General features: G+C 37.8%; 2 protein-coding genes, 1 long non-coding RNA gene and 2 pseudogenes across 3 annotated transcripts; 3 read left to right on the forward strand and 2 right to left on the reverse strand.

The window, feature by feature from the left end:
• Positions 1–1,509: 1,509 nt before the first annotated feature.
• LOC121969178 lies at positions 1,510–3,478 on the reverse strand. The gene is made up of 5 exons (XR_006108518.1): positions 3,336–3,478; positions 3,177–3,261; positions 3,047–3,102; positions 1,811–1,852; positions 1,510–1,722 (listed from the first exon to the last, which is right to left on the reverse strand). It is a non-coding gene; the product is annotated as an uncharacterized LOC121969178 (long non-coding RNA).
• Positions 3,474–4,168, forward strand: LOC121969177. The gene is made up of 2 exons (XM_042519132.1): positions 3,474–3,686; positions 3,765–4,168. The coding sequence occupies exons 1-2, from the start codon at positions 3,610–3,612 to the stop codon at positions 4,039–4,041; spliced, it is 354 nt and encodes a 117-aa protein (XP_042375066.1). The 5' UTR covers positions 3,474–3,609; the 3' UTR covers positions 4,042–4,168.
• A 533-nt stretch (positions 4,169–4,701) lies between these two features.
• On the forward strand, positions 4,702–11,554 carry LOC121969179 (annotated as a pseudogene).
• Positions 11,555–14,706: 3,152 nt separating this feature from the next.
• LOC121969180 (pyrophosphate-energized vacuolar membrane proton pump-like) lies at positions 14,707–20,924 on the forward strand. Its single transcript, XM_042519133.1, has 8 exons — positions 14,707–15,065; positions 17,799–18,373; positions 18,498–18,877; positions 18,948–19,034; positions 19,121–19,451; positions 19,792–20,202; positions 20,295–20,354; positions 20,430–20,924. The coding sequence occupies exons 1-8, from the start codon at positions 14,822–14,824 to the stop codon at positions 20,634–20,636; spliced, it is 2,295 nt and encodes a 764-aa protein (XP_042375067.1). The 5' UTR covers positions 14,707–14,821; the 3' UTR covers positions 20,637–20,924.
• Positions 20,925–22,840: 1,916 nt separating this feature from the next.
• Positions 22,841–23,020, reverse strand: LOC121974003 (annotated as a pseudogene).
• Between the last annotated feature and the right edge of the window lie 238 nt (positions 23,021–23,258).

Consider the following 23,258-nt stretch of genomic DNA (forward strand, 5'->3'; position numbering starts at 1 on the left):
GTTTTAAAATTTTTACACTTCGCTCACTGGTTGTCATTTGGATGAGAAGATCTTCTCTTCTACGGTTTTTATGGATATAATTATATCTTCCTTTATGTACTAGTCATTATTCTCAAAGTTAGTAATTGTTCATAATTTATCTCCTCCGTATTAATACTAAAATGAATTGGCGGAGATAATGAGGACAAGTATATTCATCTTTTGCCACCACGATAGTCCACAACTTAATTATTATCGGATCATGATCATAATCCGATTCGATCATAATTAATTGTAATTTCCCTAGGTTCATTTTCCCACTCATGGTTGTGGTTTGGATTGAAATAGACAGCGGAGGCTACTGCGGTGACCGAGCACTGACTGAGGAATAACCGCTTGTCCCTACCTAAACTACAACCTAAATGAGAAGGCAAACCCATAAGAGATCGCAACTAATTACGATTGAATTATAGTCACGATCCCACACAATTAAATTGTAGATCATCTCCTCATCTATAAAAGTGGATCAGAAGATCTAATTTGGTTATTTAGACATGCCGTTGTGTATATATCATATTAGGATTAAAAACAAGGAAAAGCAAAATGGCATTTTTTCTGACTTTAATTAAGTTAAAATGATTTTAATTAAATTTAAATAATTTTATTAATTTTTTTTACATATAATATTATTTCAGCCTAGACTATGAGGGATAGGATATTCAAGTTGTCACTCAATCATCCATGATTCAATCCTTAATTATGGCATCTTCATAGGCGGCATCTCCTCCGGCTACTTTTGGTGTTCTCTTGAGCAATTGTGCTGGAGCTTCTTTGATGGGCATCCCATAAGTTGGAGTCCGATTGAGTGAGGGCAGATCGTCCGGTCCAGAAAATTCTGGACTAGAAGAGGCCATGTCTATTCATTTGTTGGATGAACTGGACCCTAAACAGGTGGGGTCCAGTTCATCCAACCAATGAATAGACAAGGACCAGGTATGATCCAGGGATTCTGGACCAGAGGATCCCTGGCCCGATCGAGTGCCCTATCTAGAGCCTCATTAAGGCGAAGCAAATACTTATCGAGTCACCTTTTGCTTAATTTGACAGAGTCTAATTGATGCAAAATTCTAAATGCTTTCTAGCAAATTAATGTGCAGCGGAAAAAGCATAGATTGAACAATGCTTTCCTTCTAAATCAAACTAGACTTAAAGGGGAAAAAATCCTTACAGCCAAAAATAACACTTTATCAAAAAATGTTTAACACGTGAACATTATTTTTAGTGAAATAAATTAATCCTGAGATAAGCATAGTTCAATTCACAGAAGATGACACTTATAGCGAAAAATATTGACAAAAATTTTCATGCGACAACAAGTGCAATAGGCTTTAAAAGATCTCTTAGATGGCAAACATGAAGATGGATAGTCATCAATGGTATTGAATATTGATGCCACAACAAAGTTTTTTAATATGAAATCATATATAACCATAGTTAATAAAAGCACCAACCAATTAGAGAAACATCAAATAATCAAAACATACAACATTTCCATCAACGCAATCAAACAAAGTACATGACAATATTTGCTAATTTACAAGGATTGAACCTAGTCCATGTGCTAAGTTCTAAATATGTAGGCAGTAGAACATATAACACAGATTATTTCTTTCCACTCTTCTTTAGACCTGTGCCTCCAAATGCACCCTTCTGGGATGCTTTAGTCCTCAATTCCTTGAGTGCCTATTTAGAAACAGGTGAGTGGGAAATTGATCAGCATTCCAATAAATTGAACCATGTGTTTACAACTGGCAAGAAATTGAAGGTATACCTTCTCCTCCTCTTTCTTCTTTTGTATTTTTGCAAGATCCGCCTTTAGACAGAAAAAGAATAATCAGGAGTGAACATTTACAACAAATGTCAAAAGTTTAACGCTATTATGTGCCCCTCATTAGCCATGGAATAATACAAATGCAAAGAACCACAACTCTCGTCAAAAGTAACTACTGATTTATATCTATGAGAGTTATCTTTATTCATCTTGGTGTAAAATGAGAGCAAAGAAAATTTATTTAAGAAGATAGCATGAAAAATGTGTCATTCGATTCTAAGTTTGATAAGTCATAGATATTAAGATACTGAGAAGCCAAGTGTAGCCACTTCTGAATCACTTGGATATCAAAGTAGTTTTAAACGATTAAGAAAACAAAACAAAAGCTCACATTTTAATGATGTCTTTTTGTTTCAATTAAAAGTGAATCAGTACATATATCTTAATTCAAGAAATTTCAAAGAAAGAGCCCGTTTTGCAAAATGAAGAAAAATAATAATTTGATAAACTCAAATCATAAATATCACAAGGAAGTGTTTACTTTCCATAGACTAATGCACGGCATTATTTAGCACCATTGAACAATGTTAGAAGCAAATAAGCATGCCATGAGTGCAAAATCCTCCCAAACATAGACAAGGGAAAATGAAGGAGCAAGTAAAGAGCAATAGGACAACGCACTACTAGCAAAATGATCAGCACACCATACAAATCAATGGTAATCTCAAATAATAACAACCTCAAGGATATCAACACCTTAAGTAAAATTATTTTCATCCTCAGATTTGAGAATATCTAGCATAATCTAGAACACAATCATGATACACAAACCTTAGCCGCAAACCAAATGTGAAACTCTACTTGTATGAACATATCCTTTGAGGGACAAGCTGAATTCTCTGATGCCAGTATGATTTGTTTGAAACCTTAGAATAAAATATTTTTCATGGAGACAGACAATACAAGGGGCGGCGCATTGACTAGTCTTTCTATTTTATCAAGCAAATTTGAGCTAATAAATCTGAACCAATAAAATCTACAATTCTACATGGTCCTACGAGACTAAGAAATAGAATTAGGAAAAACAACAAATAATTAAATTGGCAGAACCCCAAGTTAAGCCATCAAATCAAACGGTCGTGTTTGATATAATCAAATCTACCCAAACAATTTAAGCACCGATCTATCAAAGGCAAATTGCCAGATCGATGGATCTTATCAAAAAGGCGCAGATACCTCGTCATATGCCTTCTTCTCAGACTTGGGCTGCTTCAAGGGCTTCAACTTCCCACCTGGATTCGATCAAACACACATCGCAGAAATACCGAAGGTAAGAAGAAAGAAGAAGCAAAAGAGAAAAAGCAACCTTGCTTGGACGACATGATCGCCTGAGTTTGGCGGGACGGGAAGAGAACGGAGAGGCAGAGGCAGGGAAGGTAAAGCGGGGGCTTCTGCGTAATTATAATGGTCGCCGGTGAATGAATAGGTTGTTGACGTGGCGTATATTGTACGGTTAAAAACTTACGGATAAATTTCAATTTTTTGTGTAAAAAAAGTAAAATCCTTCGAGAAAGAAAATCTGGAATTTGGCAGAGTGGAGCCCAAGGAAAGCCAGAGCTGCAGAACTTCGTCGAGGCCTCAGAATATTTGTGATGGCAAATGCCCTCTCTTGTCATGGCTTTTTCACCTCCACATCCGCCTCATCTCCTTTCTCTGGTGCCGGCCACTGCGACACGCCCATGCCGTCAAGAGGCGTGGAAGATTGAGTTAAGGCTTTGGTGATCGGGACAATCACTACCATGCCCACCCAACCGCTGATGTTTCAAATTCTATTCCCCCCCTTGTATTTTGCACGAGGATCAGAAATATACCGAGGGTGAAACTGAAATTTCTAGTGCTTTTCTGTATATAAACATTATCTTCCGAAGGTACGAATCATTCGCCATAATTGCAGAGATTCTCTTCGTTGTTCAGAGATGGCTTCCACTGGCACCGTGGCGGCGGCCGCCGCTGCAAGTGGCGAAGGCGGCAAGAAAGAGAAGGGAGACGGCGCTTCCAAGTCCCTGGCTTCTCCGAAGGGCGGCTGCGGCGGCATGTGCCTCTGCTCGCCGACGACGCACCAGGGCTCCTTCCGCTGCCGGCACCACCGTTCGCAGTCCACGGCGTGGATGCGGCGGTCTAACTCCATGCCTTCTTCCGTCAAGCCTTCGTGCATGATTTCCAAGAATTAATACATGCAGCTATCAATATATATATGTGATTTGTAAATTGAATTTGTATTACGTAAATTCTCTGTCGATGGTCCAATAAGATTTGCTAGGTTTATGCCAAATCTAATAAAATCTTATGTTTTAGAAATTTTCATTTTGCTCTTGAAGAGTTTACTTATGAAAAATTCACATGATGAAAGCAGAAGCTGGTTTGGGAGTGTTTGCAGAACTTCTGGTACAATCAGCGATCTGCTATAAGAACACAAACCAAACTTCATATTACTGCAAGAGCTTAGAAGATACAGATGAAGGTATCGCTGCTGGTCTAATATTATATGCTTTTATATATATATATATATATATATATAATATTATATGCTTATATATATATATATATATATATATAACTTTTCATCCCCAGCAATTCCAGACGAACATCGAGGTACCATTTTTGCCAATAACATATCGACACGCGTACAAACCCGTTATTCCATTTCGTGCTCCCACGTGTCGCCGGACCCTTGCCGATTCCCACTACCCTTGGCTTTGTCCGCGTTGATTCTTCCGTTTGTTGACCCGCCATATATACCTGACAAGTCATTCGGCAATATTGTGGCTCCCAGTTGCTTCTTTTCGGGTATATGCTGAACGGCAGGACTGTTCCGTCAGTGTCGTCGACTCGTCGTCGTTTCGTATGAACGCTCAAATGCCCTTTCTTCGACTCCGAAACCGAACCGCCGTCATAATGGACGGGAAACAAAACTTCAAGCCTTTGCAAGTCTTCCGAAGAATCTCCATCTTTCTCTCTCGCCTGATCGCGTTCCCTTCTCGCAATCGCCAATCGCATCGTTTCCCCGGACAGGATTTCTCAGGCGGCATTGAGCATCGCCCAATCTCGGCTGTATTCGTGCCATGATTCGGCGATCAGTTCGATGAGGCGACCCTCAGATGACGACGATGCTGATGCACCGTAAATGCCCGTCTTCCTGCTAGGAAAATCTGTGCTCCAGTTTGGTTACCGCGCGCATCGGCTTTGGTCGTTGGCTAGGGCCGTCGATCTTGTGTTGCTGGATTTCTGGATGGATGCGAGCCCAGTTTAGTACGGAGGAGGTGGATTGTTACGCTGCTTTGGCAAGTGCTAAGCTAGAGTTGTGCTTCGCTAAGCAGTAGCAAGGATTATTGCGGCCTTGACTTGCTAGTATTTGCCCCTGAGCATTGGGTCCGTGTTTCTCGGGTAATTTCCCCATTTTTCTTCTTTTTAGTTAATTGTGCAGCAAAGAATTTGCTACGAGAATACTGTGTTCGGGCAATCCGCTTTACTCAGAGAATTTGTTTTCTGGGCTTTCAGTTATGTAAACAATTCTGTATGTATGTTAATAATGACTGTTTATTTTTGTGATACATTGGGCAGTTGCTAGTTCTTGGCAGTTTGTCCCTAGAACTAAAATATATAATGTGACTTAATATTTGCAAGACCAGACTGAATTCGACAATAGATATAGGTTTTATTAGGTGATAAATGCACATTGACTTTAAAAGTTACCAAGAAGAATAATAGCGTTGGCAAAAAGGGAAAGCGAGGAAACACTCATCTTGATTTATTTAGGTTTGTTTGGATTGTCTTTATTACTCCATATGTTGAATTGGTAAGCCTTTTCTGTATTCTTGGTTCGTTATTCATCTATGCTATATAAATCATAGTATAAGTACACTTCTTTCTTATAACAGCAGAAATGAGAACAATTCATGAAATAATATTATTTTCCTAATTCATACAAAAAGTAATAATTTACAGGAGATGATTTTGATCATTTTCTTAGATTATGTTGATTTTCTTTTGCATGGAGCATCCATTGGGACATTATAGCTTCTTCTAATAATTTTGTATAGGAGGCCTGATAAAACTGAAAGTGGAAACCTTCGTCTGCGTTCACCTTTTGATGCCTACATCATTGGCAAACTAAAGCAGGAGTAAAATCACTATACTTCAGGTGCAACATCAGATAGTGTTATGTTGTCTGTTTCAGAAGGTTTCTGGCTGTGTTGCAGCCTCGTTTGTCCTTGTTGTAGTTCAAAGAGCAAAGACACTAGTGAGGATCCTGTTCTAAGTGGTGATTCAACTTCGTGTAAGATAATTACTAGTCTGTTCCTCAATTCAAGTTTCCAAAAGGATTACTAATCTTAAAATTATGCATTTTGAATATCGAACATAAGTTTCATGGTGGACAGTTTGTTGTTTTGGGGTTTCAAAATGTTACATTTTATTAGATATTACCTTTCTAATTGTGTTCTTTCACATTTTTTGAATTTTAGAAGTTAATATTTTTGTCTTGACCTCATGGAGCAGCTCCTTGTGGTATATGATTTTATTTGATGCAATGAATTGTAAAGAGCCAAAGGGGAGTCTTGGTGCAACGGTAAAGTTGCTGTCATGTAACCTAGAGATCACGTTCGAGTCTCGGAAACGTGAATTGGAGAAAAGTTATTACTACAAATTATTTATAGAGTAGTAGGAATGAAGGTTTAGGAAATACTTCTGTTGATGAATGCACTTGAAGACTTAATGATTGATCTCTTAGGGCAGCGATAGCAATAAAGCTTGCTGACTTCTGAGAGTAAAATGCTTTTTGGTGAAACATAATTTTTCTATTGTAATCAGCAGAACAACAATGCAAGGATTCTTGAAGATTTGAGGCTTCAAAAATGTTGATTGACCCTTTTAGAATTCCTATATTAAAAATGTCTGTACATCACCAGAACTATTCCGTTGTATATGTGTGATAGTCAAATAGCAACCACCAATTTTGCATTTTTAAGTGTACTACTAGCCTGTAGGACTCACTGGGTCCTAACCCCAGTGCCAACCTGAAATTTTCAAATGTTAATACTTGCATACTTCAACAGTGCAGTTAGTTCACCATGAACCAAGAATTTAGTGTAGTAATTTTGGAAAATGTGATAAAGCAAATCAGATAAAAGAATCTAGCTCAAAAAATCATTTTGTGGATATCTGCAATAAACAAGTAATAACTAATAAGCAATAAAAGGTACAATGTGCTACACTTGGTTCCTTTCAAACCAGCACCTAACAACATTCAAGAAATGTTGGCAATCACCCCTGACGATATACAAAACCATTATTCTGGCATGCTGTGGAACTTATCATAACTGAAAAAACTTGTTCATAGTTAAAATGCCACAACAACCAATTATTTTGTTAGTCTAAGCAATTTTTGTTAGTTCAATTGCTTTGTACAGCTATTAATTCTTTTCGCAATTGATGTTACATGGCCCTCATAAAATGTATTCAGGTGGCGTTTGGTTCGTTCTTAGGAATCAGAATGAGAATGAGTATTATAGTATTATGGAATGAGAATGGGTATGAGCTTGGGTATCATTCTTAAAAATAATGTTTGGTTAGTTAAATATTTTCAATCGGAATGAACCTAAATTTCCTTTTTTACCCTTAGAGGAAAATAAGAGAAAAAATTAGATGTGAGAGAAAAATATGATGAGAGAGAAAGTATAATGGAAAAAAAATGAAGAGAAGGAAACTATGGTGAGAGAGAGCGTGATAGGAAAAATTGAGGAGAGAAAAAATATGATGAGAAGGAAAGTGTGATGAGAGAAAATGAGGAGAGAGAGTATGGTAGGAGAGATTGAGGAGAGAGAAAGTGTGATGAAAAAAATGAGGAGAGAGTGTGTAATGGGAGAGACAGTGTGATGAAAGAGAAAGTGTGATGGAAGAGAATGAAGAGAGAGAAAATGTGGAGAGAGAGTGTGTGATGGGAGAGAATATAGGGAAAAAATGGTAGAGAATGTGTGATGAGAGAGAAAATATGTTAAGAGAGAGTATGATGAGAAAATGAGGAGAGAGAAGTATGATGAGAGAGAATAAAGAGAGAAAAAGTGAAATGAAAGAACAATTGAACAAATATATTAAGGGTATTTTTGTCCAAAACTTAATTTTCATGCTCATTCCTATCAAAACCCAAGAGAAGAGGTGAGTTTCATCAATACCCAAGTTTTTAGCTTTCATTCCAAAATCTTGATTTCATTCCCATCAACCAAACACAAGATTTGGGAATGAATCCATTTCCTCATTCCCATTTCCCAAACCCCTAAACCAAACACCACCTCAGTTTTGGTAGAACTAGTATGACATAAAAGCATAGCATTTCACTCTAATGCACTATAAATGCATCAAGAGTCACATTAAACTACTATTGTGTCAATTTTCATCTTATGCCCTGATAACTTGACCTATAAACCGTATAGATGCACTTCCTTCATCAAAATATTATGCTATTATTTTTCATCCAGTTCCCTGTATTACTTGTGCCTTTCCTAAATTACAAGAGGTTCATTCTGGTAGGTTTTTGTAGATTTCTTTTTTCTGTGTTCAAACTGATGGCCTTCTCTGTCACAATTAATCACCACAATCAAGACATTCATCAACAATTATCTACTGCTGCTACAGTGAACTCTTTGGAGCTCGGATCAAATTCAGGAAGGACGCCAGGAACTCCTTATAGAGTACCTCCAAGTCCATCTCGATTTTCATTGTCTCCACAACCAAATAAACTTGAACCTTTAAATCTCAGCCTCAACGAGATCATCAAACTTACACGAAATTTCTCATCCACACAAGTAATTGGCAAAGGTGATTTTGCGACAGTCTATAAGGCTGAGCTACATGGTGGACAGCTTATTGCTATAAAGCGAGCAAAGAAGGTAATTCTAACGATCACATTCATAATTAAAGAAATGACAGATGTTCATACTTTTAAACATAGTATTCAAAATTTTAATCTGAGTATTTTGTTAGATGTTTTTTGATTATTCTGTTATGGATCTTGTCCTCCATCAAGTGTTTATTGTATAAAAGCTCTTAATAGCTGGGAAATTTAGAGGATATCATTTATCACTTTTACTCATTCATGTCAGAAAACGAGAACCATGCACTAATCTGGATTAATATGTCATTAGATGCAAACTGCATGCTGAATGGTTTAATCTATCATATTTACGACAACAAATTTCTCTTGTGTATTTGTCCACAATTGATGAGATCAAGAAGCACAACTTTCTTTCTCTAGATATGTGATAAATTCATTCCTATATTAGTATTTCAATTTTCAGCATCATCTTAATTTGCTTGTTTTGCTGTTATGCTTACGACTACCGATAACTCCTTTTAAGAACAAAATTCAAGATGTGTGTCTGTATTGAGAATTCAATCTTATTTTTTAATCATGGAGTAATTTCTATTTAATATATTTTTAATTTTATTATTTGGGTTGCTGTTTGAGATCACTTAATCTCAAATTCCCAGGAGCATGGTTACACTCTTGACAGTTTGTATTCTCGACAGGAACACATTGCTACTATCCATGCCGAATTCAAAAATGAAGTTGAACTCCTCACTAGAATTGAACATAGAAATTTGGTCAGATTACTTGGTTATACTGATAAAGGAAATGAGTTTATTATAATTACTGAGTATGTGCCAAATGGCACCCTGCGGGAGCATTTAGATGGTAAGAGACCTTCATGCTTAGTAAGCAATAGATGGATTAGCTTAATAAGCAATGGATGATTTAGCCTAAAGACAATTCATATTTCTACTAATTTGCAGGTAAGTATGGGAAGACTTTGGATTTCAGCCAACGGTTAGAAATAGCCATTGATGTTGCTCATGGATTAACATATCTCCATCACTATGCAGGTGACAATCTCTGAGCTCTTGTTGTTGCTTCCCATAAGAAAGTTTTCTTGATAGATTCTAGCTAGTCATACTCTCTCTCTCTCTCTCTAAAAAACCAAGAAAGAGAAATGTGACTTTTGAAATATATAATTTCACCAAGGATTCAGTTCATTTTCTCATCTTCACATCCTATTCAATTCATTTTCTCACCTTCACATCCTTAATGAAATTATTGGCGTTTCATTAACATCCTTAGTTTATAAGAAACAAAATCGATCGGTATATATGCAATTAGCAATTTTTTCAAGGATATGGAGGAGGAAGGGCAAGATAGAAAGCAGTGCTTTCTTTCAGTCTGGCAAGTCTGTAGTTTGAATCTATGTTAGCAAGCAGTGTATAGGAAAGCATTAATTTGGTTGGTTGGTAATAGACTAGGTGGACACTCTCACAAATCATGATAGAGGAAGACCCTTCAATGATTTCTTTTCATTAAGGCAAATGGTAGTCACATAAGTCATACTTCATTATACTTAAGAACTTAAAATCATATATCAATATATACTTTGAGTTTTAGTTGTTCTTTATTGCAATACACTTGATAAAGTGATGAGCAATTGTATAGCAGAAAGCATAATGACTAAAATCCTTGTAGGGACAGATTTCAACCTGCAAAGTGGCGGTTGCGCTGTTAATCGGTTGTCCTGCAAGGAAATTTTATTATTGCAAGTTTGAAGTGCATGCATCCAATACCGAATATAAAATGTCCACATTAGCAATTCTTCCTCAAAATTCGCATACAAATTAAATAACTGGAACCTGCACCGTTGCACGGCTTGATAATGTATGCTTAATGGCATTTTGATGTCTGACTATCTGAGCACATCCTGTATTTATGTGACTCTAAAAGTTTCTAATAAAATGCTTTTGATGTACTATACTGCCAGAAAAGAGTATCATTCACCGTGATGTGAAGTCATCAAACATTTTACTCACTGAAGGCTTTAGAGCCAAGGTTGCTGACTTTGGCTTCGCTCGAACTGGACCCATGGAAGCTGATCAGACTCACATTCAGACCAAGGTAAAAGGAACAGCTGGTTATGTTGATCCAGAATATCTGAAAACATGTAAACTTACAGTGAGGAGTGATGTTTTCTCCTTCGGAATTTTGTTGCTGGAAATTCTTTCGGCCCGCGGCCCAGTAGATATAAAGAGATCTGATGAAAGGATTACTGTTGAGATGGGTAAGATCATCATACTGCCTCCTATATTGTAGCATGCTAACTCGTCTCAGTATTTTGGATCGTCCAGGTATCTCGACAGGACTTGACATAGAACTAAAGTTTAGACTATTTGTTTTTCGTGAAACAGTATTGATTTCATCCTTAAATTGCCTACAATGCAGGCCTTCAACAAATATAAGGAAGGCAACGAGAGGCAAATACTGGATCCTCAGATGCATGAAGTGGTGGCAGATCTGGTAGTAAAGAAGATACTTGCTTTGGCTTTTAAGTGTGCTGCTCCTACACGCAAAGATCGACCGGTCATGCGAGAAGTTGTCGAACAGCTTTGGGGGATAAGGAAAGACTACACTAGTGGAAGTTCATGAAGTTATTATCATATTGTGCAGAAGTGTGGCCACAACAATTGAATGACTTATTCAGTGCGAATCAACCCTTTGTCGATCGTACCACAAACCTTCAACATCTTTTCAATTTTGCAGTCGAGCATTGCCTTTTGAACAGTTCTTAGTGTATGTTAAAAAGCAAGGTGTGCAATATTGTGGATTGGTGATGAAGCATACTTTTGCATACAAGAGGATTAGAGGAATAGCTGTGCAAAAATATACTAAATGAAGATATATTATGATATTTTGAAAGAAATCAAAATACAATTTGTAAGTAATAAAAAACTAATATGATAAGAATGTGAAGGAATTAAACACAAATGATCCGGGGGTAAGAAAGGAGAGGGTCCGTTCGGATGATGGTCAGCGGTCCTGTGACGGTCATGGTCAAATTTAACCTATCTGAGCGATCGGCGCGGGTAGTGCTCGAGCCGGCGCTTTGACAGCTCGGCTGTTATGCCGAGCTTCCGATGCTCACAAACCAAGCAGGACTCTTTTTGTTCTGAAGACCACGCCAGTCGCCCTCAGTCGAGCGGACAACACGCTCGGCTCAGCCGTGATGATTCACCAAACTACCAGGTGGCCGATGGGCCGAGCGTCCCTTTCGTTCGGTCCAGTACATGCCCCTTGCCAGGTGGCAGTGAGTCCAATCATCTCTCCCGTTCAGATTAGTAACGGACAAAAGGTGTGGATGAGGACGAAGGGGACAGCTGGTGATATTCTCATCGAGACATGTGTCGCCGACGAACAGCATGGTCGGTGGCTGGACCAGACAGAGAATCGTATGGTGGAAGTTTCCGTTGTCAGGGCAGAGATATGCTCGGACAGTTGCGGTATGGTGCCAGACGTACTTTTCTGACACAGTCATTTTGAGGTATGTCTTGGAAAGCGCACATGCCTCGAGAAGCGTGCACACCCCTCCCAGGGGTCTTATATAAAGACCCAAGGCTTCGACGGAGGTATGCATTCTCATCTACTGTAGCTCTTGGTCTCGTTACACTGTTTCTATCTCTTTTCGCTGGAGCTAACTTGAGCGTCGGAGGAATATTGCCGGGAACCCCTTCCCCGTCTGGTTTTGTACTTGCAGGTTTCCACGGGAGGCTCACACCAGTCGGAGGATCGTACGTCGTTCACGAGAGCGCTACGTCCCCAGTGTCTATCGACTCAGCACTCGGACATGATCAACAAATATCTTCCAGTATTTTTCATTCTCATTTATTCACATGCTCTGAATTGAATGTGTTGTAAGTAGCATCAGTTTGAATCAAGTATGTAATATGATTAGATTGCCAATTAAAATTTTTGTATATAATTCCAAATTGAAATGACCTACTTAGCCCTAAAGATAATTATAGAATTATATTATCTATGATAGTTTTTTAGTTAATAAATTGATCATTAATTATGCTTCTCTTTTAATAAAATAACTTCCTAAAAATCATATGATAATATAATTAATTATTTTAAAATTTATTTACTTAGATAAGAGAAGTATTGGGATTCAATCAAATCCTATATTGAAAAGATTTGAAAAAAATCATGAGATTAAAAGAACGTAAGATATCTTCATTACCATGATACTTTTTGGAGAGAGTCCAAGAGCAAAGTTATGAGGGTCTAGTTCCAAAGTGGATGATATCATATCATTGTAGAGATATGTACACATTCTTTGGGTGTATAACAAATGGTATCAAAGTCATGGTCCAGACTAAATATAATATGATTGGATGCACATAAAGAGGCCTAGACCATGAAAATAATGACTTAGAACTTTGTTTCCCATATTTCTCTCTTCAATTCTTTTACATCAACATTCCTTTCAATTGCAATAATGTAATCGGACAAATTAATAGTATTAACATTGGGCCCAAGATATATATATATTTGCTTATTTTGGCCAAAGCAAGATTTTATTACTTGACAATCTAATTAATGCACTTAAAAACTTACATGATGACAAACCATGCCTTCTAATACGTTTCATTTATTGTACTCTCCGATTCAATTAACAATCAAACACATAGATTCTTCCATTTCTAGTGCTTTAAGGAAATAGACTAAACTAATCATGAGATCATTAAACAATAATAAGAATAGGTCTGGTTTATTCTTCTCTTTAGTTTCTTTTTTTAAAAAAAACATTGCTGACTACTAAATGCACCTCGATTAAAAAGTAACTCAATTTCACCTAAACCAAAACACTAATCCAAGCTCAATACACCCACGTCTCCAACTTTTGAACCTAAAACCTAAAACTTAAAACTTAATTATTTAACTTTATAAACTTCACGAAAGGTCTCAAGGGGAGTTTTCATGTGGGGAAGGCACATCTCCTTCCCCATATCTACTTAAAGATATGCAAGGGCTGGGCAACGTCCATCCCACGTACCATCCAAACCAAAGCACAGAATAATTAACTTTTTTCTCATCATTCAGACTGAGACATGCATCTACCATGCCAAGTATAAGAACAAATGTCACTACTAAATGCAAGAATCTAATTAAGAACCTTATGCATTTTGGAAGCATCCCAATCCTTTTCCATTTGAACTAATTAACACGTAGAAATTAATCTACATGCATCGTTCGATCCTTGGCGCGAATCAATAATCTAGACCGTCCGTTGATTAATTAATGACATCCTACCATTCCTACCGTTAATTTAATGATTGAGACTTGAACGTTAATTATGCTTATGATGAGGACGTCGAGGTGACTAATGTGTCATTAAGTGATAGACGATAGGGAACAAAAGGTTGCGTGTTTTTGCTGGGCGTATCTAAATATGCTAATTAATCCTTATCGTATTTTCTTTTATTTTATTTTAATAAGATTGGAGGTGAGTCATTAGTATGTGTGTGACATTATCTATTTTGCAATTATGAAATTAATTATATATATAATATTTTCCTATTTGCTATTTACCATTTTACGGTCCGTGTTTCAAAATGCCAGCCGTTTCTACCCTTCTATTCGGTGGAGTAGGACCGCCGCCGTTGCCTCGTAGGCGGTGACGGTGGATTGGTGGGTGCAGATAACGAGTTGGGTTTTAAAGCGATAGGTCCCCTCCGCCACGTCACTCGCTTCTCGGAGCCGACGGCAGCAACGTTATCCGTTCGGGAATAGCTAGCCGATCGCACGCCGACCCACGCCGCCCATCTCTCCGTCCATTGTTAGATCGGACGGTTCGAATTGGCGCATGTGCTGGAAGGGGATCGCTTTAATACGTGGCAGCGAGCAGGACGAAGCGGCTCCACTACGTAAGGAAACTTTCCGATACGTCCCTATTTGTTTCCTTATTTTCAATATTCCCCCTGATTTCCGGCCTCTTTCGCCGCCTCCTCCGCTATATAACCGTGGGAATAGCGGGGCTTGTGAGGCATTCAATACCTCGAAAACCCTCACTCGACCTCCGCCACTGCGGTTGCTCTCGACCTCGTTACTGGGCTTCCCAGCTGTGGTAACCGCCAATGGGAGCAGCGATCCTTTCGGACCTGCTCACGGAGATCTTGATCCCGGTCGCGGCCGCCGTCGGGATCGCTTTTGCGCTCTTCCAGTGGTTGCTGGTTTCTCGCGTGAAGCTCTCTGCGGAGAGACAGGCGCCTGCTGGTAAGAAGAATGGGTACGGCGACTATCTCATCGAGGAGGAGGAAGGGCTCAATGATCACAACGTGGTGTTGAAGTGCGCCGAGATCCAGAGCGCCATCTCTGAAGGTTCGTCATTATCATTTTCTTAAAGTTATGTAAGCCGCTATAGTTCTATTTCATAGATCTGAATTGCTTAGTATAGGAGATGACTAGCTAGACAAAGGATACTTAGATGGGAAAAAGAGTGTTTGGACATATTCAAAGAGAACTCCTTTTTTATAATAGTAAGTTTGATCTGTATAGACGGAGACAGCTTAAGAGGCCATAACTTCCGTCGTTCTGAATCATCTAGATTTGTGATTCGAGATAATCATATACAGGAGGGGGATTTTGTTTGCAGTAAGTGGGAAATGAAATGAATTTTTTATTCAATTTAAGTTGCTCTGTCTAAAAAGTCGGCTAAAAGGGGTCGTACTGATTTAATTATTTTATCAACTTGGCTTTGTTTTCGACACTTGTACTCTTTTTTCCTTTTGGGGATTTTGCAGTTTTATTAAGGCATCTAGCGAGTTTTTGGTCATTGAGAAATGAAAATGTTGAAGTTCAGATGTCGACCTGTTTTCTTTATTTTTCAAGTGCCCGTGTATTCTAGTGTGAGGTTAAGTTTGTCATGGCCGAGTACAATGTTTAAAGTATCATCCTCACTCGTACTCAGTTATAATGGCTTTCTTTTTCTTTATTTGTAATACTAATGAGCGTAGGAATACTAATTCTTGTAGTTTCATGGTGTAGCTTCAGTATTAGGTTGAGTGGCTAATACATGTTTGGTTGTGAGATACAACTATCTATCACTATTAATTAGCTTCTTTGTTGGTCTTTGAATAGGTGTAGTATACTTTCAGTATGCCATTTTGGATTGCAACCGTACAGAACTGAGATCTGTCCAACACTTTTGGCAGTGTCCATTTACTAGATAGCTCCACAGCTAGTTACAAATCTGCACCCGAATTTGCTAAAACCACAATCTCTAATTTCAAAATATCCAAATCGCACACCTTCTTTCTCTATATACCATAAATACCTTTGGTTCTATATTGCTAGTTCATAATGAATTTCAGACTCTTTAATTCGTCCTTTATTAATATTATGAACTCGAGAGTGCTTAGTACGTACACTAATCAACACTCCAACAGATATTATAATATATTTTTCTTTCTAAAATGATGTGTTTTGGATCATCAAATCAACATGTGGACCAATAATGTTCATTTTGAATAGAAAATTATAAACGAGGATTAGTTGGAGTATTAGGTAATGCCAGCAATATCTTCAAAAATCACCTGGATGGTCCAAAATTTGTTATTTTAGAACAAAAACTATACCACAATGTTTTCGGTGACGGATAGATTATTCAAGTTTTCTGAATTGAAAGGCTCCAGAATTTACCTTGGTAGCCTAGAAATGATCATCTTGGTGGCTGAAAACAGGTCATTTTAGAGAGGAAAATGTACCATAATATATCTGGGAGTGTCATTGAGTGTTCATAGGGTTTGTAATTTCAAACATTCGATCAAGATGAGTTCAAAGGACCAAAGAAAAATTTGAGCTGAGAGGGTGAGAAAGTGTGTAATTTTGGTATTTTGGAAGGAGCGTGATTTTTGAACCCAACTTCATATGAACCATGAACCTCTTTAACATGTTAAGATGGAATTCTTCATTTGAAACTTCAGAAGGGTCATTTTTTTGCAGTCTGCTGCAGTTGTAACAGTCATGGTTAACTTCATCCATTGTTATTTATTTCCTCATGGTCACTAAAAAAAATGATTTGAATCCCAACAAATATTAGACAATTATCACAAAAAATTTTAGTGATAAAGATGTGGATAATAATATCGATTATTGTATTATCTAGCAACAATATTTTAAAATAGATTGTCAATTTGCAATAAGAAATTATTACTAATGACCAGATGATTAATACTGTCATCAACTATAGGACCTATCGTTGACGAAACTAAATAAAATTATTGTCACTAAAGGTTTTAGTGATAATCTTTTCATCATTAACACACCTTTGTTATAGTGACTATATGTCACATTGAATAGTATATATAAGCTGGTATTGTTCATCAAAATTTTTGAAAAAAATACCCAAAGGCTTTAGGCATTTGTGCCCTGTCTTTCATACCATGAAATCCAAAAACAAAATTTTACTGCCCTATCTATAACTTCCAATGTTCTTCCATAGTGAGATTCAAAAATAATAATTTATTGCCTTATCTTCAAAGATATTCACTTATATCTGTATATACAGTTTGTGGCTTTGTGACAGAATTTACTCACTTCTGACCGCTGTCTAAAACTCATGTATCTTGAAATAAACCAAATTTTTATAGTTCAACTTCTGTTCTAATTTCTCTTTGTGACATTTTTGCTCCCAGGAGCTCCAGTAATGCACCTTTTAGCATTTAGATGGCATCTTTAAGCTGTTTGTAGTTTCCTTACCATTGCTTTATGAATAAGAACTTTGAAGAGAGATTAAAATTAAATTTATCATTTTTCATATCTACAACTAAATATTGTTATTATCTTTGATAATATTTAATACGAGCTATGCGATTCTGTCACTACATATAGATTGCCTTGAAGCTATGTATTTTGCCTGCAAGTTTTTTACTTCAGTTTTTGTGTCAGTCTCAACTTAGGCAGTGGCAACTACAATAAGCATCAAATTCATACTGCCTATGTTATTCTCAACACTTTTCTCCCTCATTCTACTTATGTCACTCACTTAAATACCTAGAATAACCCAACCATGGATGCACTTTGTCTTGATGTGTTCTTTTACTGAAAAAACAGGAGCTACTTCCTTCCTCTTCACCGAATACCAGTATGTCGGAATCTTCATGGCAGTTTTTGCTATACTGATCTTCCTTTTTCTTGGTTCTGTGGAAGGCTTTAGCACAAAAGAACAGCCATGCACCTACAGCAAGGATAAGTACTGCAAACCAGCACTTGCTAATGCTATCTTTAGTACTTTATCATTCTTGCTTGGTGCTGTCACTTCTGTTGTGTCTGGTTTCCTTGGGATGAAAATTGCAACATTTGCCAATGCAAGAACAACTTTAGAAGCAAGGAAAGGTGTTGGAAAAGCATTTATTACTGCATTCAGATCTGGTGCAGTTATGGGCTTTTTGCTAGCTGCAAACGGCCTTTTGGTGTTGTATATTTCGATTAACTTATTCAAATTGTATTATGGAGATGATTGGGAAGGCCTATTTGAAGCCATTACTGGTTATGGTCTTGGTGGGTCTTCCATGGCTCTTTTTGGGAGAGTTGGTGGTGGTATCTATACAAAAGCGGCTGATGTTGGTGCTGATCTAGTTGGTAAGGTTGAGAGAAACATTCCTGAAGATGATCCCCGAAACCCAGCTGTAAGTTTGTTAGATGCAAATTGTTTGTCTGCGTCTACTTGATACTGAACTAGTAGTTGATAATTTGTTGATAGGTAAGCATATCAACTAATCTATAAGTTATATGATGGGTAATACATTGCAGGTCATAGCTGATAATGTTGGAGACAATGTGGGGGATATTGCTGGAATGGGATCTGATCTTTTTGGTTCATACGCTGAGTCGTCATGTGCTGCTTTGGTTGTTGCCTCTATTTCTTCCTTTGGAATTAACCATGATTTTACCTCCATGTGCTATCCCCTTCTTGTCAGTTCGATGGGTATCATTGTTTGCTTGATAACTACACTGTTTGCCACCGACTTCTTTGAAATAAAAGCAGTGAAAGAAATTGAGCCTGCACTTAAAAGGCAACTAATTGTCTCCACTGCTCTTATGACTCTTGGAATTGCACTTGTTAGCTGGATAGCTCTCCCATCTTCCTTCACTATCTTCAATTTTGGTGAGCAGAAGCTAGTTAAAAATTGGTAAGTGCACCGACTTAGTGCTGTGATTAAAGGTTTGAGAATAGACTGACCGCCTCTTTCTATTTGCTAGGGAGCTGTTCTTCTGCGTTGCCATGGGATTATGGGCTGGCCTGGTTATTGGGTTTACTACAGAATATTATACAAGCAATGCGTACAGGTTAGAAACTATTTATTTCCTTTTCTCGGCCATTCTTATGTAATTGTGCTTAATATATAGATTGCCTTACATTTCCTTTACTACAGCCCTGTGCAAGATGTTGCTGATTCTTGCCGAACTGGTGCTGCAACTAATGTCATCTTTGGACTTGCTTTGGGATACAAATCGGTCATCATCCCAATTTTTGCCATTGCCGTGGGTATTTTTGTTAGCTTTAGTCTCGCTGCCATGTACGGCATTGCAGTTGCTGCACTCGGTATGCTGAGCACTATTGCAACTGGTCTGGCGATCGACGCTTATGGCCCCATTAGTGACAATGCTGGAGGCATTGCTGAGATGGCTGGTATGAGCCACAGGATTCGCGAGAGGACTGACGCTTTGGATGCTGCTGGGAATACTACTGCAGCAATTGGAAAGGTACTGAATCTTCAGTTCAACGCGTACTGTGTTTCCTTCAAAACTTGAAATAATTGACAGTTATATTGTAGAACTTATATTGCGTTTGGAACTTGGCCCATTTCATATGAGGTAGTTTTTGTGAACCAGGAATCTTGTTTATAAACCAAAATTTTCTTATCGAATAATCTTTACATCATTTTAGCTATGAGAAGCACTTTTGATGATTCCATTCCACTGTTGATACATATTGATACTCTTGAAACATTTGTCATGATCTATCCTCCTAATTTCATGACTCTCCCTACACTTAGTTTGTGGATCCAAAATTGTAGTTCTAATTTTACTTCTTTTTTCTTAGGGATTTGCCATTGGTTCTGCTGCCTTGGTTTCCCTCGCCCTCTTTGGTGCCTTTGTTAGTAGAGCAGCAATCTCCGCTGTGGATGTTCTCACACCAAAAGTCTTCATTGGGTTGATTGTCGGTGCCATGCTCCCTTATTGGTTCTCTGCCATGACCATGAAGAGTGTGGGTAGAGCAGCGCTGGAGATGGTCGAGGAAGTCCGTAGACAGTTCAATACCATTCCTGGTCTTATGGAGGGCAATGCCAAACCAGATTATGCCACCTGCGTCAAGATCTCCACAGATGCTTCGATCAAGGAGATGATCCCTCCTGGTGCTCTGGTGATGCTCACGCCACTCATCGTGGGAACCCTCTTTGGCGTCGAAACTCTATCTGGTGTTCTTGCTGGTGCTCTCGTTTCCGGAGTTCAGGTACGCAGAAAGTAGCTTTCTCACAATATGAATTTGAATGAAAATCTACTGTACCGATCTCATATTGATGCTCATCCCTTGTTGCTAAACAGATTGCTATCTCCGCGTCAAACACCGGTGGTGCTTGGGATAATGCCAAGAAGTACATTGAGGTATAACATTCTTGATACTTTACATTTGCATTTTCTCGAGCCCATCTTAACATTGAGAAATCTCGACTTGTTCAGGCGGGCGCGTCCGAGCATGCAAGAACTCTTGGCCCCAAGGGGTCGGATGCCCACAAGGCAGCTGTGATTGGTGACACCATTGGGGATCCCTTGAAAGACACATCTGGGCCATCACTCAACATCCTCATCAAGCTTATGGCCGTCGAGTCGCTTGTGTTCGCACCCTTCTTTGCCGCACACGGCGGCCTGCTCTTCAAGATATTCTAAAGCGATTGTGGAGTAGTGATCACTGCCAATTTAGATCACCACAAGTTCATCTTTCACCCCTGCATAAACTAGTATAGTTTATGAACTCTAGTTCCCCTTTTGAATTCCTCAATCATTTTGGCTGCTTTATTATTGTTTTTTATATGCTGTTGGACCTTTGAGGTCGGCACCTAGATGTCCTACCGGACGACCACCGGCAAGCAAATCTTGTAATACATAGACTTGACGGTGATGATTTCTGTTGAGTGATAAGGGTGAATTGATGACAGTGATTACTCTTGGAAGAAATTCCATCAGTTTAATCTGATGCATCTCAACGTCGACTTGCCTAATTTTGTTCTAGAATTTTACCACGGCCTACATTTTAAATAAACATCCAATTGCTGCACACCAAGCAAGAACTTTTCCATTCATAATAGCACTTCAAATACATCAAATATTAGCTGAGTGGGTCTTTCCTCCAGGCCCTTGAAGCACTGGCGGCGGAGCTGGGCCTCTTCCTCCTCGTTCCACAAGAATCACTGTACCGCTCTCCTGCAATTTCAGTTATCGAACCAACAACACATTTAACTTTCTGCACGGTTAATTAAATTGAAGAGAGAGATGAGATGAGAGAAAGATTGAGGTATATAATTACAGTGTGAGAGCGAAAACCCAGGCATCGAGCACAGGCTCTGATGAGGTAGCTGATAGGATTGGTTGCCAGTGGCAGTGACTTGATCATTTCAGAAGAAGAAGAGATGGGGCTGATCCAATTGTGTTGTGGTGCCATTGTAGGCAGTGGGCAATGGTTTATTATATAGGGAGATGCTGGCGTCGGTTCCAACTGCTCGCTGTTCGCGTGGCTGATATTTAAATGGCATGCCTCCCTCCTTTAATTTTCTTTGTTTTAGGTCTACGAGATGTCTCGTATTTTCAATTGCATATACTTTTGTCGTTGTTTGAGTACAGGTGTAGTATTGTGTATGAAATGGTTAGGGTCAGGGGACAATAAGGCACATCATGCAGATAATTTAGATTTTGTGTTTGTCTACGTATGACGTCTCGCATGCATGCACATGGCCGTTGACCTGCATCTCGAGTAGAATATTGTGTGAATACGGGGAGTTTTAGTCAACTTGATTTGGATGCTTGTGTCGATTTGAATTTGTACCTCAAATAAATAAATGGATGAGGAACTTCATGGTTGGGGTAAAATTGAATAAATCGACTGATGAGCAATTATCTCTATCTTTTATTTTTTAAAAATATTTTTGATAATTTAAGTATTCTATTGGTATTTGGTTAATGAGTTTTGAAATGAGGAAATAGAATGATAGTAAAAGATAATTTAGATTATGAGTTTGGTAATAATAATTTGGGAATGATTTTTAAATTTATAGGAATTAGTTAAATCCAGATGATTTTATTTTTATTTATATTCTCATTCCATCTTACTATCAAACTCATCTCTATAATTATTCCAGACATTTAAACAAGCATCACCTCAATTGTTATGATTCAATTAATTCTTATTATTCAATTAATGTAGGAGGTGATCGGCCTAATACTATAAAAATTTCTTATAGACCACATGATAACTCCGAGAAGAGCAGATGGGTCATAGTGGACGACCTGATATCATGATTAATTCGAACACCATGAGCATATGAGAAGCCTTACGTGAGTTTCAAATCGTCATAGTATGGAATCTGTCCTACCTCTTATCATCCTACCATGACCCAGGGGCAATCAAAGTCGACTTAAGACATAGACAACTAAGGCCTTTGCTTAGGAGTCTTATTATATTTGAGTCCAAGAGAGAGAGAAATGTTAGTTTGCACGCCTGTTTGGTGCACACTTCTAGGCGACTCACAACTCCGGGCGCCCGAGTGCACCCTAGACGTCCTGATTCAATTTTGAGAATCTAGATACCTGGGATGTACTCGGGCGCCCAGAGTTGTAAGGATCGCTCAACTATCTTTGGTAATTTAAATTTTTAATAGTCAAATTATATTTGGTCAATAATTTTTAATTTTTAGATTTAACTAGTAATTTTCTATAGATTAAAGTTGAATTTGATTATTTTTAATTTTTGACTTGTTAAAATTAAATTTGATTCATAATTTTAATTTTTTACTAGTCATCCCGCATACACATTATATGTATAATACAGTATATGAATATGCATAAATTAGTGCCTCCAAACTCATAAATTAAACTTGTAAGGGTGCAATAGGCCTATGCATTAGTATAATGCAAGATCGATGCTCGAGAACCCCAACAACAAACTACTGTAATAGACTCTCTCTCATTAAACAGTTATTTTAATTTTTTATATCAAATATTAAACTGATAAGAATAAATACTACACTTGACCTTAGCCAAAAAGTCGATAAAGGTATACTTTATAACATCGTCGACCCAAGATATTTATAAAAGTTTCTCCGCTCGCGATGTTTTCAATCCTAATATATAAGACTAAAGAGAACTATAGCAGCATATATTTTTTATATAAAAATAATCTGAGAAAATTACTAATAATCCTTAAATTTATTTTTAATGCGAAAGAAAAAAAAATATTAACATAATTTAATTTTAGACTTTATCAAAATTAGTTATTACATAATCTAGATTGTTAAT

Source organism: Zingiber officinale, chromosome 4A, assembly GCF_018446385.1.
Source record: "Zingiber officinale cultivar Zhangliang chromosome 4A, Zo_v1.1, whole genome shotgun sequence".
In the NCBI taxonomy this organism is placed as follows: Eukaryota; Viridiplantae; Streptophyta; class Magnoliopsida; order Zingiberales; family Zingiberaceae; genus Zingiber; species Zingiber officinale.